Below are 26,355 nucleotides of genomic sequence, written 5' to 3'. Positions count from 1 at the left end.
CACAACGACCGCGCATTCATGACGTCATCCCCCTGTTTATGTGCACGCGCTGCCAGAGTGCCCGCTCTTTCAAATTCCAACCGCTCGCGGATACAGGAAAACACAACAGACAGAACAAACATTATAAACTTATATGTGCATATATATGAAACTTATATGCACATATATATTTTACATATATGTGCATTTATGTGAAAACTATATGTAAAACCTATATGTGCATATACACTGCACCCATATATGTACATATGTGTGTGCATATATGTGCATATATGGATATATATGTACATATATGTTCAGAGACATATGTAGGGGTCCAATTTCGGATATGTCACATATATGTCAAACACATATGTGACATGTATTAAAAATATATAGGTTCCTATATATTCCTTCCATGTGGGCTTCCATTTGAGTCAGAGCCAATAAAGGAAACATGTTTCATACCTCGTCTGTTATCTGTCCCCCAAACGTCACCCATGTACCTGCAGGGAAGAGAGAGACACATTTCAACACGTTATTTCTGTGTGTGTGTGTGTGTGTGTGTGTGTGTGTGTGTGTGTGTGTGTGTGTGTGTGTGTGTGTGTGTGTGTGTGTGTGTGTGTGTGTGTGTGTGTGTGTGATATCCTGCTGTACACACTAAATCCCTGGGCTGTGTCCCCATCGTTAGAGGAAGGATGTGAAGATCCCTTGAGAGAGCTGTAGCTCAATACTGAGGGATCACCTTCAGAGAGTTGGCACTTCCTGACTGTTTGAAGTCATGAATATTTGAAAGACTTTGTGTCCCCCGCCGTTAAGTGTGTGTGTGTGTGTGTGTGTGTGTGTGTGTGTGTGTGTGTGTGTGTGTGTGTGTGTGTGTGTGTGTCTCCTGCGTAAGTGGTCAATTTATCCTAGGTTTCTAACTGAGGGAAAGGACCCGGAAGTGCCTACATTACATCATTTGGAGGCTAACCTGGAAGTTAGCATTGTAACAGGCTCCCTCTCTGTGGTAAACAAACATTTATGAAACTTACATGTTTGTTCCAGCAGGATAATATCCACCGATTAACGCCACTTTAAACACTTTTTAGTAACCACAGTTTTTATATTCACCAGTGGGGTATTTATTTAAGCATTTTATGTCGTGAAACAAACTTAAAATCTCTTCACCTTTTGTTAACCACCAACTTTATTTCATGCTAACAACCGAAAAAACATTCAAATAAGCCATTGATTTGAAGACGAGAGGAAAGTTAAATCCTATTTTAATAAATGTCTTGCATTATTTGAACAACAACAAATATGCAAATTAAACATTAATTTCCGTTTTTATGTCATTTTCTTACTTATGAATGTCTTCGTATTAACAAAAAATATTCCTTCCTATTGTTCACCCCAACAAATCCCGTCCGACTAATCATGTTTTTGGGGATATTTATAGAGTGCATTCAGGCCATAATACTGCTCTCTTTTACCTCATTCACACCAACGCAACTCCGGTTCAAGCTCCGTGCTAGAGCTTTTCAGGTTCAGAACCGGTTCTTCGGTTTAGCTCCGGCTCTTTTCACACTGCCCAGAGTCCGACTGGTGCTGCGTCATTGCGTCATCGTTTGCGTCATGACGTAACCGTTTGCGTGCCAGCTTCATAAAGCCAAACCGCGCGGAAACCCCTCACAGCTCACACAACAACAACAACAATGGCCGATTGTGCTCCAGCTTCCTCTGTACCTCTTCAGAAGACCAGATTCCCAGTAGGTAGCTGGTCTCTTCAGTGGACCACTGCTGCTTGTTAAGTTTCTCCATCGTTGTTTACAAACTGGATAAAACGCCGGCTTTTTGTTGTTGTTCAGGAGTTGATCCCGCCCCTGCCCCTGCCCCTGCCCCCGCCTCGACGTAAGCGTGACGTATGCGGTGCTTTTGCTCTAGCCGGACAATATTTTGGTGCTCGAAATGAATCGGATTCCGGAGCTAAGAGGCTGCTCCGCTGCGGTGTGAACAGGAAAACCCGGTGCTTTTAAAGCTCCAGCTCCGAACCGGCCCTGAAACACCTTTGGGGCCATTTTCACTCTCTTCCTGAGTGCTCACAATTTCACACCAAATAAATGGAAAAGATTTTCTCTCTGACTCTGTTGACCTCCACTGTCATAACACAATTGGTGCACCTCAGAGACCGGAGACACGAAAACAGCACTAAACCATCTGCTCTTTAAAAAATAAACTCAACTCCACTGAGGTTTAGCTCACAGAAGACACACTGGATCTGTTGCTGCATAATGATGTGATCCTCACTTAAAGAGGCCCTATTCTGCTTTTTGGGGTAGTGTGTTATATAGGTTGTTGTGCATGTAAATGGTCTGCAAAGGCTAAAATCCTAAAGTTCATTCAAGAGGGAGTTTCTCTCCTACACACTCTCCCTGGCTGAAACGCCTCCATTGGACTTTATTTACTTCGGGAATATAGGCTAAGGGGCGGTACATCTCTAAGCGCTTGACCAATCACAACAGAGCCGGTCAGCTAACCAATCAGAGCAGACTGGGCTCTGGTTTCAGACAGAGGGTGTAAAGAGGTGCTGCAGCACAGGCAGTATGAGGACAATAACGAGCTTTTTGAACATTAAAGCATGGAGACATGTCACAGTAGTGACACAAAATGAACCTGAAGATGAGCAGACTATGTCCTCCTTAATAAGGAGCTCTAAGCTGCAGTTCTCAACGTGCATCATCCTTTTTTTCCCTTTTTTTTTTTGCAGAGGAGAGTGGGTGAAATACAAAAGTCGCTTTTGGATATTGTTAACACAGGTAACCATGGCAACATCCTTCAACCTCAAATGCACCTACACTGCAGTCATTACGGATTGCCCTGATCATACAGGAAATGTTTTTGTTATTTCTCACATGTATGCAGCATGTGCCCTGTATAAAGGCCACACACACACACACACACACACACACACACACACACACACACACACACACACACACACACACACACACACACACACACACACACACACACACACACACACACACACACACACACACACACACACACACACACACACACACACACACACACACACACACACACACACACACACACACACAAATCTGCCCTTTCACTTATTTGCAGTAAAATTATAATCACAGGTGATTACTAGCAGGATTAAAGTATTAGTAAAAAAAAAAAAAAAGAGCATATTGTGTTTGTTTTGAAAGGATGAGATTACATTTCTTCTCTGTAAATTGTACTGTTCTGTAGGATAATACTTAAAGTGTGAATCTATACGCCTACTGCCTGAATCTGCTTTATGGTTTTCACTTTCTTTGGTTCATTTGTTCTGTTTTTAATTCAGTAGGTGAACCTATATGTTCAGAAAATACTACAGAAGACGGCTTGAAGACACATAACCATCTTTGTTCAAGATGTAATACAGCCAGAAAGTGTTCCATATGTAAGCCAAGTCCACCTATAACTTTCCTTTTTGTGTCTCTCATAAATAAACCCATACTTTGCAGGCTCTGCCAGCTCAGACATCTACTCTGCCTTGTTTTTTTTAATGGAGCTGGGAATTAATCCAACAAAAATATGACTCTCTATCTGTGGACAGACAGGCTGGACAAGGCTGTAAAAGAGAGTTAGGAGGTCAGTTAAAGTGAGACACCGGAGAGAAACGTTTTATCTGTGTGTGTGCCAACTCTCGCTCTATAGATGGGATTCAACACAGAGGAATCAGGTTAAAAGGACTCAGGACAGACCTAACAAACGAAATATATGACACCTCAACTCCATCTCATCCTTTAGTTTCCGTTTGTCTTGTTCTTTACGACTTTAACAGTTTTGTCTGTTACTGTGAAGTGGTTTTACATTTGAAATCTCCTGATATACTTTGTAGCATTTCTTCAAGTATTAAGGATGTGGCTATGTGAGTTAAAGCTTGAAGATCCTTCATGACACCTTATATTTATTTAGAGCATCACACAAACACAAAGGAAGACACTCACACACGCCATGCTTTGCACCGACAGTATTTTCAGACTTGTTGAATGCCGTTGTCTCTTGTACCGCCTCTTCAAGTTCTATTGATTTCTTCTATCGCCTTAGTCTGTCATATCTAAATCTGTTCCTGCTTCTTCACTCTTAAAACAGAGGTCTGACGGGGGCGGACACAACAATACAAACTTTTTATAATGTAATACAACACAAACATAATGTGCTGTCTGTTATTCTTACTCACCCTGGTTGACATAACAGTAGAAAAACCGCATCACAAACTGCGGTTCACAAATGATCAAAGTGTAATCAATTGTCAAAAGTACAAAATAATAAGCATTGCTATTTGTTGCAAGGCTTTTGGATTTAGTTGTGTCACATTTTTTTTTACATATTGTTGCGGCCACACACTGTACAGTTATGATCAACAACAATCATCACAGCTGGACTGATACTATTCAATGTACCTTTACTGATTATAGCTAAACAAAACATTTAATAAGTCGAATTCAATGTGAGGACTACTTTCTTTTTCAGCAGGAGAAGGAAGTGTCTATCAGAGTAAATATGTATAATGTATGGTGAGAAAAAGGCAAAAGCAATGAGAAAGTGACACATGTCTAAGGTTGTGTGATCCCCTTTGTACTGAAGGAATATGTGATGACATTAACGCTGAGACCCACAGCTGTGAAATATAGATTTTAAGGAGATCAACGTTTTTTAAGTTTGAGTAAATATTTGTGTAAAATTTCTACTGCTGATTGCTTCCATTAAGAAATTATTTATGTTTTGAAAGCTGTCTGAAATTGCTTGTTCAAATATGCAAACAGGAAGTCTTAACGAATATGTGCTTGTTTGCATAGATTCAAACAAACAGAAATGTCAATATTGGATACAAATATTATTTGTTAAATTACTTTTTTACAGAGGGAATTTTATTTCGCTGTTTGTATAACTCTATAAATCAGAAAATACTGCTGATAGCCATACAATTGACATGTTTTTAGGAATACATTTGATATAAACCAGGATGTTTAATAATATATGAACGAACCCCTCGGTAACAACCTTCAGAATATTGATGGATATTCAACTAGAAAGCTGTGTGTATGTAAGTGCAACTAAAACTGTGATTTCTGTCTCATAGGAGAAAACCTCTTTAAAGACATATTTTCTAACAACATTATTCAACACATAACAGGAAACAGTTTACAAATAGATATCAGCATACAACTACCCCAGTCTGACTAACATTAAAACAATACTTGTGTTTGTATGACGATTATTCTGAACTGTTTTCACCTCGATGTGAATTGTGGATGCGTTTTCGTTTTACTAGTCTGAAAGAAGCACCGTTATGTAAGCACCAAGTCTGAAAAGGTGATGATTTTGTGTCCTGCCTTAACAGATATACTTTAGGTAAACAAGAAAAAGTATAAAAAAGAAAGACAAGCGCTGTAGAAGAAGAGGGAGAAGGCGCTAAAGCACATATTAGTAAACTCTTTTCTGCAAAGGTACCACAGCGACACACCCTCAGGTCCATCCTCTCTGCTGGATGTCTCTTAGGGAGAACCATTTTAAGAATGATCAATCACTAGCACCGCAGCTTGGAGCAAGGGCAGAAACCTAAACCTGTGTTGCATGTGCGTGGGGTGAGTAAAAAAGGAACTGCTGGTGGCTTGAATAATGGTAAATGGACTGTATTTATACGGCACTTTGTCAAAGCTTTACGACTCCTTAAAGAGCGTTTACATTTACAAGTCATCACTCACCCATTTACACCCCATTCATAAAGAGGCAGAGGCTGTCATGTAAGGTGCCACCTGCTCAAAGGAGCTAACACACACACACACACACACACACACACACACACACACACACACACACACACACACACACACACACACACACACACACACACACACACACACACACACACACACACACACACACACACACACACACACACACACACACACACACACACACACACCGTCTGCAGCAAGTAGGGGTTACGTTTCTTGCCCAAGGTTACAAAGACATGCCTGTAGACATGACTGTAGGGGGAGACATCACGGCCACAATCTTGAGGAGTTGTACACTTCTGCATCAACTTTCCTTTTCACCCAATTAAAATTACACCTGCAAACAGACGCAAATGCTCTCTTTGTCCATATCCCCCAACCAATTAGCATCATCGGCAGCAGTGTGTGTGTTGACAGCATTCCTCCCTGTGGTCTTATCAGTGGATGAAGAGGTGGTGAAAGTGCTGAGAGGTCACACTGACTTCACTAATCACTTCATTTATCGATGAATAGACTACCAGGAGGGATCATCAGTTCTTTATGAATCCATTCAGTCACCATTAACTGCTGAGAGGTTTCACACTGAGTGTGGTGTTAACAGTATGTGACTTTCTCCAATGCTTTTACAATTGAACTGATATTAAATTAGGTTCTGCTGGAAAGTGAAATTCGTTTTTTATATAGTTAGTAGAGTGGAAATAGCTGGTGTTGAATTGACTTTCAGAAATAGACTATTCAAATACAGATTGAATTTTAATAGGAATACATTTCATTTCTAAAAAAAGGTTACTCAATCTTGACTACTGCCAGGAAACACAGGGAGCAGTACAGTGATATATTTGCCTGTGTATTAGTACTTTTACCTCTGTAAGATCTCAATACTTTTTCCACCACTGGTTATTATACTGGTGTGTGGCAAACAAAAAAGTTTCTTTCATTTGCGTATACGTAATAAAATATATATCGTTTTTACTGTCTACAAATGTCAAGTTTTTCTTTTGCCTGCAGTATAAAAAAAGCTGTGTGTTAGTGTGTGAGCGACCCCTTGATCTTGCCTGAGCACAAGGCTAACCTCTATACAACCTCTTTTAAAACAAATAACAAGCCACGAGTAACGGCAGCTGGGTCCCGAGAGAATAATACCCACAGGAGGAGAAAAGAAAAAACAAGAGGAGGACGAGTCGAGCACGAGAGGAAGAAAGATTTATTTCGATTGTATCAATTCCTCTTATCCAGGGCCGTCCCTCCCTACAGGCCGATCATGCAGACTGCGTGGGGCCTCATTTTACGGAGGGTGCCTCAACTGAGCCGAAAATGCGGCGCACCTATGCGCTGCAATTAGTGTGGCGCGGCACGGTTTCGCCGCTGCGGGGCTCCTCTAGCACCCCCCCTGTTGACGCTCGCGAAACAGAGGGCCTCATCATATAACTTTGCGTGGGGCCTCATGTTGGCCAGGGACGGCCCTGCTCTTATCTATTACAAGTCTCAATATCAAGGCTGTCAACGTTAAGGCTTGAGATTAATCTGGGAAATGTAACGGCCCGTCCACACACAGGCATGAAAAAAATCTTTCAAAGCTTCGCCCATTCACTTGAATGGGGTGACGTAGAAGATTTTTTATCTTCGCCGAACTGCATTGTGGGGAGCTGAGCATGGCTTTGCAAGCATCGTGAGCATCAAAAGTTGAGCAATGTTCAACTTTTGATGCTCCCGATGCTTTCGAAGCTGGCATCAGCCAATCAAATCCCGTTTATGCAAATCCCGCCAGTACAAGCGCTAGCCAATCAAACCGCGTGTAGACTGGGAGAGCCAGACATATTCAAACGAGAAATTACGGTAGCAAATCACCCGGTTCTTTACGACCAGAACTATTTACCGGGATACAAACCGGAGGAACCAGGTGGGAGGTGGCAGAGACAGTGGGTGAAACTGGTAGGTTTTTCGCCTGTTTGGAGAGTTTATATTCAGTTTACTTCGTTTTAACATCGCTATTGCTTTGTATGTCGGGGGCGGGAGATTCATGTGATTGTATTTTGGTCGCGTTGCTCGCAAAAAATCGCCAAGCTTCAGACACGCCCAGCTTCAAGATTTTTTTCATGCCTGTGTGTGGACGGGCCGTGTGTGTGGACGGGCCGTGTGTGTGGACGGGCAGTGTGTGTGTACGGGCCATAACTCATTTCCCAAGCTTAGATGAAAGCTTACAGGAAAGGAAAAACCCCCAAAAGTCTGATAGCAAATGAATAATACATTTGATGTGTGAATTAAATATGGCATGCAGGATTTGTTCTCTATGGAAAGGGTGAAAGATAATTGGACCCTGAAAATGATCTGGTACGTTATAATAGAGCTTTTCAAAAACAATCAACACCAAGGAGTTCATAGCAGAGAAAAGCAATAATTTTGATAAATTCTTCGACTAGAGCCGTGTAAATGGTTAGTCAGCTGATGGATGATTGATGCCGCAACTCAAATCTGAATCTGCTGATGGATTAATGTTGCTCTGCATCCTGAATGCTGCTGCAATCCATAATCACTTTCCTTGCAACAAAAAAAGTTAAGAAGGTGTTAGGCAGCCACTACATTTGAAGGTCAATTTGCTGCTTTATTGTTACACAACCTTTTGAGTATTACATCCAAAGCTCATCCTGGTGTGCGGCCAAGCTTCAGAGTTTCAAAAGCACAGTGCAGCTAATCCAGCAAGCAAAGATAATACCACTTTCAACACAACTCACACACACTACAACCTCTGTTATCTTGGTGTTGTTCTTCCAGGTAAACAGTGAAACACCATTTAGCGTCCTGCTCTTTGCCCTCTCTCTTCCTCCGCTCCCCTGCCAGCATCATGTCCGCCCCGGGCGCAGCATGTGGTCGGCAGCTGGCATTATGCTGACATTTTCTGTACAGTGCATCTCAGCCAGAGAGAGTCAGACCTCCCAGTCTGTGACAGCCACCCTGAGAGCAAGGCATTAAACTGTGAAAAAACTACAGCCCTTCTTTGTGTTGAATCTATGACAACACCAGAGATAATCCATTTGGTTGAAAACTGTATTTTGCCAGGGCACAGAAAGATAATCAGTATTGACTGATATAAAGTGATGTTCCATGCTTCAAAAACTCTTTATTTTTCTCATACTGCCTGTGCTGCAGCACCTCTTTTCACCCTCTGTCTGAAACCAGAGCCCAGTCTGCTCTGATTGGTTAGCTGACCGGCTCTGTTGTGATTGGTCAACGGCTTAGAGATGTCCCGCCCCTTAGCCTATCATGTACAACATGTTGGAGCGCTAGCCAAAAGAAGCGTGTCTGTTACATAGTGATGTCAGTATGTTCACGGATGTATGGTTCCCTCTGGAGGACAATTTACATGCACAAAGACTATAAAACCCTAAAAATAATAGGGCCTATTTAAACATTATAAATCCCTTAGACGTATTAACTATAAATAATAAATTGTGCTTGCTAGTTTTTTTCAATCAAAAAGCAAAACAAATCCACATCCAATTTTTCTAACTGATGGAAAAAGCAGAGACGAACGTTCCCCACTTCCCAGCTTTCTCGTATGCACATCTGCACAGAAAGGTCAAACATACATGAGCAATTTTAAGGATAGGATTGCCTTGCAAAATGTCAATCAAGTCAGGGCTGTCAAAGTCAAATAGAAAAACAGAAACATTTCCACTGTGCGCTGTACGGCAGGTATACTGTGGAGAAGGTAGAGTTGCAGCTCCTAAAAACTCTTAAGAAAATCTACTTTCAGTTTGTAAACACGAGGACTCTTATTTAGTGGATGTAGCGCTCCAAAGGATCTGGAGAGAGTTGTAGCATTTTCGAGGAGACCATCAAGAGTTATTTAAGGATGCAGTTTAAAGGGAGTGCTGACAACTTATCAAACACTAGCTCAAGCAGGACTGGAGATCGTGTCAAATTTAAAGTCAATGTCCTGATAGGATCTCAAGTTTTAATGAGGTTAGACTACAGCACGCTTTTTGTGCACAAGGCAATTATTACAAACAGATCAAATGTATGTTAAAGGACCTTGAAAATAATGCCTCCAGTGATTATAATGTCATGAAAAAAGGCTGTTATCATTTCCCTTTCCTTATATAATCGTGTTCTAAAAACAGGTACAGAAAACAGGATATTTTCACACATACAGAATATCCTCCCTGTCTGTTCAATGCTTTTTTTTCTAACCGAAGCATTGCATGTTTTTGGACGGTGTGCAAAACATCCCGGTGAAGGTCAGCCTCCCTAATCTGGCTAAAGCTCATGTCCTTAGAGAACTGGATGTTTTTTATCCGATTTAGTGGCTGATCTGAGCCCTCAAGGGACTCTGAGCAACACGCAGCAGGGTCTAATCCAGAGCTACTATCTTTTCTAGGAATGAACACATTTGGGTTTATGCAAAGAATGTTACCTCATCCCAGAAAACAATGCTGTATAAATCTGCTTACGGGTGGAATTAACAAAGAAATCGGTCTAGCATTCAGTACTGTGTCATAACCTAAACGCAGAACATGCACACTTCAAAATCTTACTTTTTCTTCCTTGCCATTTTATAACAAGACCAACGATCCAATATATTTCTTATACATCTGCGAAATACATAAATTACCTAGACTTTGGAAGGTTTAGTTTACTACAGCATCTGGATTAAGATCACCCACAGCATGTGTATGTGTATAAATTAAATTATACCTCCTTTGAAAGCCTCGTTTTTAGTCTTACGCATCCGACTTGGAAAACTTTGCAGCCAATCTTATTTGTTACAGTGTACCGTGCACCAGGTCCTTATTCAGAATTCTTATCAGAATTCTCTGAGTTTGTATCAGCTTTGGTACTTAAAACAGATAAAGTAATTATCGTAGGTGACTTTAATATTCATGTTGACGATGATAAAAATAGCCTTACTGTTGCATTTAACTCTATATTAGATTCTGTTGGTTTCTGTCAGAGTGTAAATAAACCAACCCACTGCTATAATCACACTCGACCTTGTTCTGACTTATGGTATTAAAATTGAGCAACTATTAGTCGAACCGCACAATCCTGCTTTATCCGACCATTTCTTAGTAACTTTTGAAGTACTGTTACTAGACTACAAAGCATTAGCCAAAAGCTCCTGCAGCAGAAACCTATCTGTTAGTGCTATAGCCAAATTTAAGGAAGAGATTCCACCAATACTTAACTCGATAGCATGTCTGCATGTAAGGGAGGACACTTATACAAAATGTACACCACCCCAAATTGATCATGTTGTTGATAGTGCTACAGATGCGCTGCGAATAAAATTAGACTCTGTTGCTCCTTTGAAAAAGAAGAAAATAAAACAACATAGATTAGCTCCATGGCAAAATGCCGAAACCCGCAAAATAAAGTAAAAGTCGAGACAACTTGAAAGGATATGGCGTTCCACTAAACTTGAAGAATCTCGTTTAACTTGGCATATTACTCTCCATGAATATAAGAAAGCACTGCGTAAAGCGAGAGCAGCCTACTACTCTTCATTAATAGATGAGAATAAGAATAATGCAAGATTTCTTTTCAGCACTGTAACCAGGCTGACAGAGAGCCACAGCTCGACTGAGCCTTCTATTCCCATAGCACTCAGTAGTAATGATTTTATGTGCTTTTTTAACGATAAAATTGTTACTCTTAGAAACAAAATCAATTACCTCTTGCCTTTGACCAGTATAGTGTTATCAACAGCTCCCGTAAACGTAAGTTCTAATAATATTACACTAGATAGCAAACTAGAATGCTTTTCAGCCTTAAACCTTGAACAATTAAATTCAATGATTCTCTCTTCTAAACCATCAACGTGTATCTTAGACCCGATTCCAACTAAGCTGTTAAAATAAGTTTTTCCATTAATTAGCACTTCTTTATTAAATATTATGAATATGTCTTTATTATCAGGCTATGTTCCACAATCATTCAAAGTAGCAGTGATAAAACCGCTTCTTAAAAAGCACAACCTCGATCCAGAGGTTTTAGCCAACTATAGACCTATTTCTAATCTTCCGTTCCTCTCAAAAATTCTTGAGAAAGCAGTCGCAAAACAGCTGTGTGATTACTTAAAAAACAATGATTTATTTGAAGATTTTCAGTCTGGCTTTAGAACACAACATAGCACAGAGACAGCTCTGGTTAAAGTCACAAATGACATTCTAATGGCCTCAGACAAGGGACTTGTCTCTATTCTTGTCTTGCTCGATCTTAGTGCTGCATTTGATACTATCGACCATGATATCCTATTGCAAAGACTAGAGCACTTAGTTGGCATACAGGGAACTGCTTTAGGCTGGTTTAGGTCCTATCTATCTGAACGCTCTCAGTTTGTACGTGTCCACGATGAATCTTCCACGCAAACCAAAGTTAGCCATGGAGTGCCACAGGGCTCAGTGTTCGGACCAATTTTGTTAACATTATATATGCTTCCGTTAGGCAATATTATAAGGAATCATTCTGTAAACTTTCATTGCTATGCGGATGATACTCAACTATATTTATCAATCAAGCCTGATGAAATTAATCATCTAAATAAAATTCAAGACTGCCTCAAGGACTTCAAAACGTGGATGACCTTAAACTTTTTGATGTTAAACACGACCAAAACTGAAGTTATTTTACTTGGCCCGAAGAATCTACAAAATAAATTATCTAAAGATATACTAACTATGGATGGCATTAATTTGGCCTCCAGTGAGACTGTAAGGAATCTTGGTGTTATATTTGATCAGGATTTATCCTTTAACGCCCACATAAAATCAATTTCAAGGACCGCCTACTTCCATCTACGTAACATTGCAAAAATCAGGCATATCTTGCCTCAAAATGATGCAGAGAAACTAGTCCATGCATTTGTTACTTCAAGGCTGGATTATTGTAACTCCTTATTATCAGGGTGTGCCAAGAAGTCAGTTAAGTCGCTTCAGCTGATTCAAAATGCTGCAGCTCGTGTACTAACCAGAGTTAGGAAAAGGGACCACATTACTCCTGTTCTGGCTGCCTTACACTGGCTCCCTGTAGAACACAGGATAGAATTTAAAATTCTTCTTCTCGCCTACAAAGCCCTTAATGGGCAGGCGCCATCTTACCTTAAAGAACTCATTATACCCTACTGTCCTACTAGGGCATTGCGTTCCAAGAATGCAGGGTTGTTTGTTGTTCCTAGAGTCTCTAAAAGTACAATGGGAGCCAGAGCCTTTTCTTATCAAGCTCCACTTTTGTGGAATCAGCTTCTAGTTTGTGTTCGGGCGGCAGACACCCTATCCGTTTTTAAGAGTGCGCTTAAGACCTTCCTTTTTGATAAAGCTTATAGTTAGGGCTGATTAGATTCAGCCCCTAGTTTTGCTGATATAGGCTTAGTTTGTCGGGGGACATCTTACTTCTTCCTTCTCTCTGTCTATACCTGTGTACTCTCATGTTCCGAATAACCCAGCTTCCCCAAATTTCTTTCTTTTTGGTGTCCATATACGCCGGGATCCGGATCTTCCTATTATACACACATGGATTTCCAAAACATTTGGACTACCTATGTTGCAAATGTATTATCTTTTCAATTTACACACGGCATCTATTGCACGTCTGTCCGTCCTGGGAGAGGGATCCCTCCTCTGTTGCTCTCCCTGAGGTTTCTCCCATGTTCCCCTTTAAACTGTGGGTTTTCTCTGGAAGTTTTTCCTTGTACGATGTGAGGGTCTAAGGACAGAGGGTGTCGTATTGTCATACTGATATTCTGTACAAACTGTGAAGTCCACTGAGACAAATGTAACATTTGTGATATTGGGCTATATAAATAAACATTAAGTGATTGATGTGCTTTGCAATATATTGATTTTTATTGGTCTTGAAACATTGTAATCCTGATATTAAACCCTATATTATAATTGTACCAGTAATCCGATTAGTTTTTTTTTCATGTATCCTGATTTGCAGTAACATCTAATCCGTCACTCCCCAAGCCTGATGCTTACTGTACACAACATTTCTAGTTTTTGTTTTTACTCAGAGATGTTTTTATTTCGTTATAATATATATTTTTAGTCTATGTAATTAGTACTGTTTGTTTATATTGAGAGAAAAAGCATTATGAGTAGTGAAGAGTCTACTCACCCAGTCCTAAGCAAGATACTCGGAGTCCTGATTTTCCAAGGTTCCTGTAAAGACAGAAAAAAAGGAATTAAATCTTTTGTACACCGAAAATCAAACAAGCGCCTTACACAAAATAAGATCCAGACATTACATCAGTGAAACCCTGAGTGACTTGTGGAACATATGCACCAATGCTTAGCCTGCTCCATAGAGCTTCCACTCTGCTCTTGTTTTGTGTTGGTTCTTCCTGATAAAGTGCTATTACTTTGCATAGCGTCGCCAGCTTTATCAACCTTAATTTGCCAAAGAAACTGTTCATTAGCTTTTTAGTGAACTAAACTGAATTAAGCTGGAGCCTTGAGAAGTTGCTTAGCTGAATGAAAGCAAACTACTTACGCTTACTAACGTTAGTGAGTATGCAAAGTAGATATAATGTTTGGTAGTTAGCTTGTTAGCTTTGTTTGCTAGTAAGGTAGCACATTTTACAGGTTAATTTATTTTTTGTCTCCAGGTTAACTTGTTTTTCTACATTTCCACACTGTTGACCTTTGTCCAACCTTCTGGCAGTGACAGTTATTTTAATCTGTCCACATGAGCTTTAGTATGGTGTCCAGTTGGCCGATGTGTTTCAGTACTTTTTGTCATTCCTCATAGCAGAGATTACAGGCCATTTTTGTGCTAAACCGGAAGAACTAACACATGCATTTGAATCCAAAGAATAATAATCATCCATTAATCTAACTTCACCTAAATAATAACCAAAAGTTGTATTTTGTTGGACATATCACTCTGTGAAAACTGTTGAAGAGAATGAGAGATGAGTACATAACAAGCAGGCGTTTCATTTTTACAAAAGACAGGAAGCTTCAGAAATTCAGTTTGACATTTCTTCTGATTTCTCTGATGAAAGGAAATTGAATTTCCAGGACCTCTAGGTAGATGACTCTCTTCCACAATGTGTAATTGGGTTCATGAAATGAAATGGTTATGATAGGCCGTTTAATTAGTTTCTTTCCAGTGTGCCGGGAGAACAAACAGCAAATAACAGAATGACAGACAGAGACGAGAGGAAGAGACACTAATGAGAAACCATCAACACTGAACACACAAAATGAAAAGTTAATCAAAACGGTGTATGCAGTACTGGAACATATTCATAGTCAAATAAATATACATTTGTTTACACAAAGCTGGAGAGAGAAGTGAGTTTGTAGGTGTGTGTGTACTACAGATACTGAATGCATTTCATTAGCTTCCTAATAGCCTCATTAGCTGTCTCATTAGCAAACATAAAACCAGTGATGGGAGGAAAAATGTAACACTGTCATAAAAAAAATGTAATCAGTAACCCTAATGTAAGTATCAAAATATAAAATAAACGTAATCTGATTACTTTCCGTCGCTTTTGGATAACCTCAAATCCAAGAGAAAGTACAAATCAACAAGATATTTAGGATAAAAAATGTGTCCTCTGCTCAGAGATTATACTTATAGGAAAACTTGCCTTTCATTGAGCACATTCAGCCAATAGCCTAAACACTAACACCAAAACAATTACACAGAAAATGCTCCGTTCAGTTTAGTACACACAGTTAAGCTCACACACACTATTTTATCAACATACAGGTTCACCAATTGAATTAAAAAATAACAAATGAACCAAAGAAAGTGAAAACCATAAAGCAGATTCAGGCAGTAGGCGTATAGATTCACACTTGAATTATTAGCCAACAGAACAGTACAGTTTACAGAGAAGAAATACAATCTGATTCTTTTACAACAAACACTATCTGCCCTTTTTCTTTTTTTACTCACATTGTGACACACGCCCCCCCCCCCCCCCCCCCCCCTCCCCCACACACACAAAAACAGGCTCCCTAGTTTTGAGCAGGTGCACAGCTATGAGCACGGCTCCTATTCATCAGCATGAAGGCAGTACATGTGGCACAGCTCATAATTTGTTGTGTCGGCACTTTTGCCACTTGCAAAGGGACCTTTTTTAGAGAGGAAACCCGAGAATTGATCTGAAATGAAAAATGCATGTCATCGTTTTTGTTCTGAAAACTTGTTATTTTTAGTCGTACTCTAAGAAGTGGAGACTCTAGGCAAAACTTTAGTGGAATACAAGTTGGTGATAAACTTATACCAAACTTTTGTAGTTAAAGTTTCTTGTTCTGTTTCCAAAGAGCCCCAGATTTATTCCTAAAACATTGGTGTATTATTACCCCCCAACAATTAGCTCCTACTTCTTTTTATGACCACTATTCCTTAACCTCAGTGAGAAACGTCATGGGGTTAAGGAAAGAAGTGAAGGATAATTCCTTGGGACTTAACATAAGAGACTGCACTGACACTGGGAGACGTCATTATTACAATTCTCCATACAAAACATTACTATTACAAATCCCTGCAGAAAAGGATCGTTCTCAAGGTAAAACAATTGAAATCACCCAGCTTTAAAGCCTATACACACGTCATTATAAAGCAGTGTTAGTCCTCACATCATCAATAATATTAGGATTTACAAACTCAGGTTGGTTCATTTATGAAAAGAGAACATTACTCACTGCTGTCAGTCATATTTCATTTTCTTCCCACCTGTCAAAACTGCTTTAGTTCTGCATCACTGACGCGTCAACTCTGGTTAATCAGGCATAACAAAAATCAAGCCACCCGCAGAAAATGCATTTTCAGAGTCACACTCATTAAATCTGCTGTTACCTAAAAAATATCCACTCAGAAAACTGGAGGTGAACAACAAGTCTGAGTTGCTTTGCTCAGCGGGACCCAGAAAATAATATTTATGAATATGGATTAAGCATCTTCCTGCATATGTGCCTAATCCCATGAAAATAGTCTGCCTCCTTCTGTTATTTCTAAAAATATTTACAGTAATGTTGATCAATGTGCCCTGAATAAATAAAAATGCATATTGAATGTGCATGTTTCTCCCGTGTTTAAATGTATTTCCAGTATGTTTTTGCTCCTCAGTGGAACAGAACGAGCAGTATAACAGTATTGAATATAAGATACTCTCTGGGGGATCCTCTCTTTTTGCTCACCGTACGTTCCTTTTATTACATCAGTCAACGTAAGTCGCATAACTCTCCTCAGTTGGCTCGGATACTGCTGAACGTGCACAAAGCATCCCTTCGTTCAGCTCTCACGGGGACAGACTGAGAGACGGGTGAAAGAGCGGCAGTGAAGAGGATAATAGATGAGATTGAGGGAACGATGCAGAGAGCAAGAAAATAAGATTCAGCCACTTGGGAGACGGATTGAGAAAGTGATCTTCTCCTTTCAAATGGCTCTTCATAGATATGCACACACACACAATCAAATGTACTCGTTAGATCAAGAGAAAAGTCGGAGCCAGCAGATTTCCTGGCCGTAACTGTGGGGGTCCGAGAGCTGGAGTGTGTGTGTGGGACAGAATCAATAAATCCTAACAGAACCAGAAGCGCTTCGATTAATTCACTAAATTCACTAAATTACTGCCTAATACTCTTCGCCACACACACACACACACACACACACACACACACACACACACACACACACACACACACACACACACACACACACACACACACACACACACACACACACACACACACACACACACACACACACACACACACACACACACACACACACACACACACACACACACACACACACACACACACCCCATCACTAAACACACACACACACACACACACACACACACACAACCCCATCACTAAACACACACACACACACACACACACACACACACACACACACACACACACACACACACACACACACACACACACACACACACACACACACACACACACACACACACACACACACACACAACCCCATCACTAAACACACACACACACATATCAATCAAATATTTATTGAAATATGAATCCCCCGTAGCCGCTTCTCCAAACAGATCTACAATAACAAGGCTTCCACATCAATGAGGCTATTCATCTCCACTTAAACACTTCTCCTTAGCCTGATGATGGACAGTAATGACTTTCTCTAATACCCCCGGTGCTGTGGCAGTTCTATCCGCTTTAACCAGAGACCTGTCAATGATTACCTTCTCCACTTTACAGAAGTATTGAGAGGAGCTGATAGTATGAGAACTTATGAAATAGGGTTTTTCTAGGGCTGTCAGCGGCTGTGATTAACCTGGAAACTTTCAATCATAAAAAAGACAAATGAATGCAAATTAATCACATTACCAAGTTTGACCCAAATGTGCTCCTGTACCACCAGCACAGAGGTTTACCATGAAAAGCCAAAGAAAGAGGAGGAATCAGAACAAGAGACATGTGTTACACTGACTGGAGACCACTGGACATCAGAAAGAACCACCTCCATCTTTTACTAGACAATTAAGAGTAATTGGGAAAAAGTGACAAAGCATTTAAATGTGGCTTTTAATGTAGAGAGTTTAGGCAAATGTTTATTCACCTAATCATGAGATTAATTACTTAAAATGTTCATTAAGCCACTTTACAAGACTTCAGTATACTGTGTGTTTATAACCTTCAGTTAACTGAATCATACTCTGGACATACAGTTTTTAAAAAATTGGACTGTTGGATAAAACAAACAAAAAATGAAAGTGAGAATGTCTTGGTTGTATCAAAATTGTTATCATAAATACATTTTATGGATGTTTCCTTGAAAAAAAGATATTCCATATTTATTTATTTTACAATCTATTTGACACTTTTTGCTTTTATTCCCTTATTCATGACTTTGAAGCACTCTTTAAGACTTCAAAACAATGCTATATAATATACGTACGTACTTACGGTAATGGTTCATCTTTTTTTTTGGGACGAAAGCTCACAGGTATAATTGACGATACTTGGCTGCCTTTGTAAGTTATTATTGATCACTGGTTTATTTCTCGCAGTATTTCACCTTTAATGACTCTGGCTCTCCTCCTGGTTGTGACACATTTGGAAATGAACCCCAAATTGCTGTTTATGATACGGAAAAAAACATTCTGAACCTCCAGAGACAATCTGACACACTTTTCCTGAGTGTGAAACAGTGTGTGTGTGTGGGGGGGGGGGGGGGGGTGTGTGTGTGTGTGTGTGTCAGAGTAAATGAGATGGGGGGGGGGGGAAAGGACAAGGAGGAAGCAGGAGCAGAGCATGCCTAAGGCCACCTGAGCTCCAGCTAAAGTAGGTTACGTGTTACAGTAATCGCTCATGTTCTGGCAGAGAACAGATTATCTTTGGTGACACTGAAGACGACAACATTTACGTCACTTTTATTTTCCCTCATTAAACTCTCAGCCTTTTTGTATTTTCTTCTGTACGTCACATTGGTTCTTTCTTTATCCTCTTTGTATGACCCTCTTAGTTTTAGTTCCTCTCCAATACGCTCGCTGATATCTACACATAATTCATTTTTAATACATTAAAGTATTTCTCCCTGAGAGTCGACCTTGTGCAAACTGATCTGCTTTTTCTTCATATCGATCTCTATCTCTGGTTATCATTATTGCTAACTTATTGCTTCTTCAACAATGTATAGGTTTACAAAACTCTCTGTAATCCACACTGTTGTCCAAAGTTATATTTGAAAGTTTCTAATATTGTGCAGCCCTAATATGTATAGCAGGACTGTAGGACAACATGGAAAGAAATGGGTATTTAAATGTACACCAATAAATAATCATGATAAATACTTGTGATCTCAATATTGATTAAAGTAAAGATCAATATCATTATGGCTATATCCATGCAGGATCATGTCTACTTATTGAGAAGTTTCTTTCCACTTTGCTTTGGCAAGATCGCAAGAACGGCTTTTAAAATACATTTTTAAAGGGGATGGAAATATTTTGATATTTGAAAAATATTTGTGCAAGTTACAAGATGCTACGGAGCCCCCTAGGGGACAAACATTTAAATAAAAAAAAATTGCGAGATCTCGCAAAACCCCTTTGCAGTTTGTAGACGGCCCCTAAGCACTCCTCTCCCTCCTCAAGCTGCAGATTGTGACCAATTATTGATGTTTAGCTCGGATGACGGCGCGTATCGAACTGTTCAGATAAAAATGACTCTGTAGCTCGTTGTTTATCTTGCTATGATTTTAAAGTCATGTTGTTTGTATTTTTACAACGTTATGTTCATGAGTTATTGATCCGCGAAATTCAAATCTGTCAATAACTCAGCTCAGAGGGACGTGCATGTCCCGTCGCTCTGAGTGTTATCTTGAGGTGTCTTCACTTATGTGAAACCCTTTATATATACAGTCTATGTGTGAAACCCGTGCCTATTGCCAAGCACTGATGTTATATCTTTATATTTAAGGCCAAGCTCAAAGTAAAATCGATGAACCACTCCATTGTTGTGGTTTCTGTGTTGCCGTAGCAGCCGAACTGACCAGGAAGTACAGTGAGCTAAATGAAAGGTTTTGCGAGATCTCGCAAAACATTATTTATTAATTTTTTTTAAATACATTTTTTTTCTTCTCCATGTCCCCTAGGGGGCTCCGTAAGATGCAAATGAATTACAATGTAAAGTTATTTTTCATGTACCCCACACAAATTCAAATTGAAACTCTATTTGAACCCATACGGGATGCAAGGCAATCTTTATATAGAGTGCATTTCATGACTTAATATCTAATACTAACATATGGACTATTAAATATTAAAAAGCATGTTAATAATGGAAAAGAAAATACATTTACTACTGGGCTTTTTCTTGGAAACTGTTAAGATTCAGTTTTTAGAGTAATTCAAACGAAGTCTTTGCAGTTAGCATCCCTCTCGTCCTTTCACACAGATCAATAATATGCCCATCCTCTCACCCTAAGCTACTAACTTTCATACCGTCATCTTTTAAACATGGAAACTCTGCAGCCTGTCCACTGCACACATCCATCACATCCCTCACATATTCAACTCTGTCAAAATGCCTGATTTACGCAGCAGTTTGGTGAAAGACTTGGCAAAAAAAACCTCACGTTTTCTCTAATAGTGGCTTCTGCCTTGAGAGTTTCTGGTTCTCTCCTTGTAACATCTTACAGCAGATTTATCCACATCACCAGAGGGAATAAGCGCTGTTCAAGCTCTGCTAATGTGACAGTGATGTTGAGAGGAAGAGATGTAGAGAATAAAGCCGTTATATTCTATAGACTTAATCATAAGGGGGGGGAGTCTGATTCATACACAGCGATAGCAAGTAGTAATAATACATTTGCATATTATATTTTATTGGTTAAAAGGCAGGCTGCCATGCTAATGACTTCACTTGAAAAGAAAAAACAGCCATCTGGAGATAATCACCATTCTGCATGGACTCATTATCTCCCCATATATAATTGACTGAGTATCATCACAGCGACAAAATTATGATGAGAGGATGGAAATAACGGAAACATTTTAAACAAGTGAAGAGAAAGAAACCAGTATGCTTCACTGAGCAGAAAATGCACCCGTTCAAAAGGGAACCTGGTGACTTTGTGAATATTGTGATTAATGATCTACCAATTAAATCAAGATTTAATTCATATTGGGGGTGAAAAATTAGACCATTGAAGTTGCCCCAGCCAGAGGGAGAGAGAGCAGAAACATCCATTAATCACACTCAGTATCAACGCTAACGCCCTCCTGCTGTTGGTGACCTTTTTCTAATTCTGTTTAACACCTCCATAACTTGTCATTAATGAAAACAATGGAATAAAGGAGGCAAACACAACTGTAGATTAGAGATGTTAAAATTCACCGATTCGCATCGGTGCACCGGCATAAACGTTCAAGATGCGAGTGCACCGGTTGAAAGAGTGCACATCGGCTACAGTTTGGGTTGAACCGGGTTGAACTCGCGATGCATCGATTGCGTAGCGTCTTTGCAACGGTAAAAAAACGATTCATTCATATAAAATCCCCTCATCTTGAAAACGCTCAGCAGAGACGATCTTTGATATTTGCTTCGCCACTACGGAGAACGAGAGTCTCAGTTATCAACACACACGGAAGTTGAGGAGAAAGAGAAACACAGCGCAGAGAAAAATACCTAGAAATCAAACGTTTGGCAACACTTTGGATTGTTCAAGAAAGACGGTGTAATAGTCATTTATCCTATATAGTTGACCGCAGGTCATGGAGAGTAATAAGGTATCCGTAGACCTTTGTATGAGGTATCTTTATTACTTAACAGGAGATGCTTTCCCCTTGAACTGTCTTATAACTTTGTTTATTGGTGGTTTTTGTCCTGAGGTCAAATTTGAAAACACAATTTTACATGAGAGCCCAACATCAGCGCTTAGACTGTTTATGTAGGTTCTTACGGGTAAAGAATCATGAGTTAAATCTATCATTCTGTCTCTTGTCTTCGATGTTAACATTTTACAGGCAATTTTCTGTGTTTGTGTAATTATGAACAAATCCAGTAAAAACCAAAACCATTATAAAGGTTGGGAGACATGTCCCATTGTTTTTAATTAACCTAGGCATTTAGTTTCATTCTATCCCATATTTAGCATCTGAAGACTCTGTTGAGCAGAAATCTGTTTTGAATGCAAATATTCCCCCAAAAGTACAACGTTCCCAACAGTTCTCAGCTGGACCCCATTACACGCAAACGCATACGAAACGTAAACGAACCGAATACGATATCAAAAAAGTATTCCGTTCACACGAGACCGCTCGGGAGCGCTGGAGACGCTGTAGTACATGGGCCTGTAAGTGGCGCTGTACTTCTGCCACAAAATACACCAAAAGCAGCGAAGAAGACCCCCGAGCATGGTTGCCCTTCTGTTTATGCCCCGCAATGGATTTAGCAACATGTAGTTCATGTAATTCTCCATGTCCACTTGTTGCTGATGGTTGTGATAGAGGAGCTGTAGATTTTGCACTAACATCTGATCTGTAGCATGGTCGAGCTGTAGATTGTGCACTAGGGTTAGGGTTAAGGTTAGGGTAATGTTATGAATCGAGTGGCCTGTGTTCATCGTCCATACCATACGCCTGCCCATACCATAACCCCACCACCACCATGGGCCACTTGATTCACAACATTACCCTAACCCTAACCCTAACACCAGATACTGACTGGTTTTCGGACCCCCCCAGACCCCCCCAATAAAGCAAAACTGCACGTTTCAGAGTGGCCTTTTATTGTGGCCAGCCTAAGGCACACCTGTGCAATAATCATGCTGTCTAATGAGCATCTTGATATGCCACACCTGTGAGGTGGGATGGATTATCTCGGCAAAGGAGAAGTGCTCACTATCACAGATCTTTTCAGATTTGTGAACAATATTTGAGAGAAATGGTTATTTTGTGTATATAGAAAATGTTTTAGCTCTTTGAGTTCATCTCATGAAAAATGGGAGCAAAAACAAAAGTGTTGCGTTTATATTTTTCTTCAGTGTAGCATCTGCCTTAACAAATTGGCTTTTATATATATAATTACAGAAAAAGAGTATTTTTGTGAACAAATATACTTTTTGACTGATAGGCAGGAAACTTGGCAAAGGATCGTAGTTGCTTTTTAGGAGATTTGTTGATAAACTAAAAATATAATACCACCACTGTTATTATCAAAGTTCTTCCGTCTAAGCCTTGAAAACAAAGCAATACAACACAGGGGAAATAGTCTCCATGTTGTCTCGTGTGCTGTAATATTCTGCAGGTCCAGAGCTCATCCTTTAACCTTTACACTGCCTCTAAAGTTCCATAGAAAAACACATAAAGGCTAAAGCCCCAAACATCATTCTTCCTTTTGAAAGCAAGCTGCATGTGTGCGTGTGATGGTGCCTTTGCAGTCATGCATTCATAAATCCATGATCACATCTGTGTACATAGAGGGTGCTCCACTGTACATCTGCACCTGCCTGCATGTTGAGTCTGTATGTGTCTGAACCTGTGCGTCCATAACTGTTTCTTTGAACAAAGGAGCAATCTCAAAGTGGGGCGATTTCATGCCTATCAAGCTCCGAGCTCTAAAAGTGGATGGGGAGGGGGGGGTGTGAGAAGTGAGGGGGGGGGCAGCTCTCAAAGGCTACATCCAGGCAGAGTAATGCAGCAGCAGCCGTTGTATGGGAGTAATATAAAAGCGGTCACCTGGCAGGCGAGGCGAGAGAACACCACCAACGGGACCAGGAGGAAGCACATTTCCAACCAATCAGCTTTTTGACACCTCCACTGTTGCAGATACAATAAAGACTGTGACTAGAGCGGAAAATGTGTGGAGAGATTTGTGGCACTGCCTCCGTGCACAAGTGTGGTTGTGCATTTGATTCAGATTGTGCTAGCATGCATTTTTGATTATGGTGCATGCATCTAGGGAATGAATGCAGCGCTTAGAGGTTTTCAAAAAAATGTACCCTCGTGTTGAGAGATCAACACTTCCTGAAATAGACGCAGAAATAGAAAAACTGAGAACTCGTGTTCATTACATTACATTTAGCTTACGTTTTTATCCAAAGCGACTTACAATACTGTAAGTGCATTCGACCAAGAAGATACAAACTTGAAGAAAACAGAATCATATAAGTACATCAGGTTTCATAGAGCCAAAACATTTCAAGTGCTACTCAACTGGCTTTAGATAAGCCAGACCTTTATTAGTATATAAGTGCTTTGTTAGTAATTCTATCGCTCGAAGTGGAGTCTAAAGAGATGAGTTTTCAGTCTGCGCCGGAAGATGTGTAAGCTTTCTGCTGTCCTGATTTCAATGGGGAGCTCATTCCACCATTTTGGAGCCAGGATAGCAAACCCACGTGTTTTTGCTGATGGGAACTTGGGTCCCCCTCGCAGTGCGGGTGCAGCGAGCTGTTTGGCCGATGCAGAGCGAAGTGCACGTGCTGGGGTGTACGGTTTAACCATGTCCTGGATGTAGGAAGGGGCAGATCCATTCACAGCTTGGTACGCAAGTACCAGTGTCTTGAAGTGGATTCTAGCAGTTACCGGAAGCCAGTGAAGGGAGCGGAGGAGCTGAGTGGTGTGGGAACATTTAGGAAGGTTGAAGACCAGACGAGCCGCTGCATTCTGGATGAGCTGCAGAGGTCGGATGGCACATGCAGGTAGACCAGCCGGGAGGGAGTTGCAGTGGTCTAGGCGTGAGAGGACGAGAGCCTGGACCAGAACCTGCGTCGCTTTCTGGGTCAGCTGGGGACGTATCCTCCTGATGTTTTAAAGAGTGTATCTGCAGCGGGTTCAAACTATTTCATGCAACTCTTAGCTTTCTGCAAAATGCAATGCTTCAACAAGCCGTAGATCTATCAAATATGTGCAATACATTAAGCAGTACCTGTTAATGCATACTTTGTACCTATGTGTTAATGTTTAACCTTCTAGTAGAACTCTTCCCTGTAAATGTCTGAGTATTCACTATGCTCATACATTTTGCATGTATCCTGCTATATGGAGATCTTTTATTTTCATGTCTTCTTTATTCTATTCTGCTGGAAAAAGCGACTTCTGAATGTCTTAGTAGTTTAAAATGCAAAATGATTATGTTAAATGCATGTTCACGGGAGATTATTGAATGCTAATAAAATCATTTCGACTTTCTCCGATATCCTTTTAATTTGACCTACCTGTGTATTATCCTTTTCCATAACGCCTCAGTGTAATTTCTCAGTTTACAGAGAGATTATTGACCACTTGACAATGTCTCTCTCGATATACGACAATATAAAAAGCATACATTGTAGCGTAAAATCTCTCCACCAGGAGCCATAATAGTTTACTACGCACTACAGCTACTTCCATGCTTTTACATTTGTGAGAACAGGATTGCTGTCCTGGTGATTCCCTTGTTATGTCAAATATAAACACATGTCTTGATGTTTCTCCTCAGGCACATTTGCATTAAGTTTGGCACTAAAAATGTAAATTACCCACAATTAGCGCTTCCCGTTCAGAGAGAAAAGCTAGAGATGTATTTGTGGATGTGTAATAGACTGAGGAGAGGCTGAGGGGATGTTTAACTAAGATTCAGATACAGTCTAATAGTTTTCGATAGTTTGTCAGTTTGTCATGCATTTCCTATAACCTATACACACACACACACACACACACACACACACACACACACACACACACACACACACACACACACACACACACACACACACACACACACACACACACACACACACACACACACACACACACACACACACACACACACACACACACACACACACACACACACACACACACACACACACACACACACACACACACACACACAGTTGAGTAGTTCCTGTATGTGGCTGCAGTGACTCAGAGTGTTGCGTGGGCTAAAGATCCTCACATTTTGCGCCTGAATCACTGCTTCTCGGATCTATTTGTTGTCAAGTGGCTCGCTGTGCACCAACAGATAACGACTTTCCAAAGCTATGTAAAGCCGGTGCATCGGAAAATGGAAAAGCAATTTCCACACGCCAAGGTCCGTAACACTGTTCAATGTTTTTCTGGCAGACATTCAGGTAATGCTCTCAT

The 26,355-nt window shown here is 40.3% G+C and overlaps 1 protein-coding gene across 4 annotated transcripts in view; it reads right to left on the bottom strand.

Annotated features, from left to right (window-relative positions):
• The window catches only part of kcnab1a (potassium voltage-gated channel subfamily A regulatory beta subunit 1a), a 120,828-nt gene that overhangs the window by 24,025 nt on the left and 70,448 nt on the right, over nucleotides 1-26,355 (bottom strand). For all 4 annotated transcript variants that reach the window (XM_079679272.1, XM_079679271.1, XM_079679274.1 and 1 more), the window contains 2 exons: nucleotides 13,890-13,933; nucleotides 448-485 (listed from right to left, as the gene is read on the bottom strand). In XM_079679272.1, coding sequence (XP_079535398.1) covers nucleotides 448-485; nucleotides 13,890-13,933 — 82 coding nt within the window. The remainder of the gene's footprint in view (nucleotides 1-447; nucleotides 486-13,889; nucleotides 13,934-26,355) is intronic.

The sequence above is a fragment of the Notothenia rossii genome (genome assembly GCF_949606895.1).
Source record: "Notothenia rossii genome assembly, chromosome: 4".
NCBI classification, from domain to species: domain Eukaryota; kingdom Metazoa; phylum Chordata; class Actinopteri; order Perciformes; family Nototheniidae; genus Notothenia; species Notothenia rossii.
This window is presented reverse-complemented; position numbering and strand designations above follow the sequence as displayed.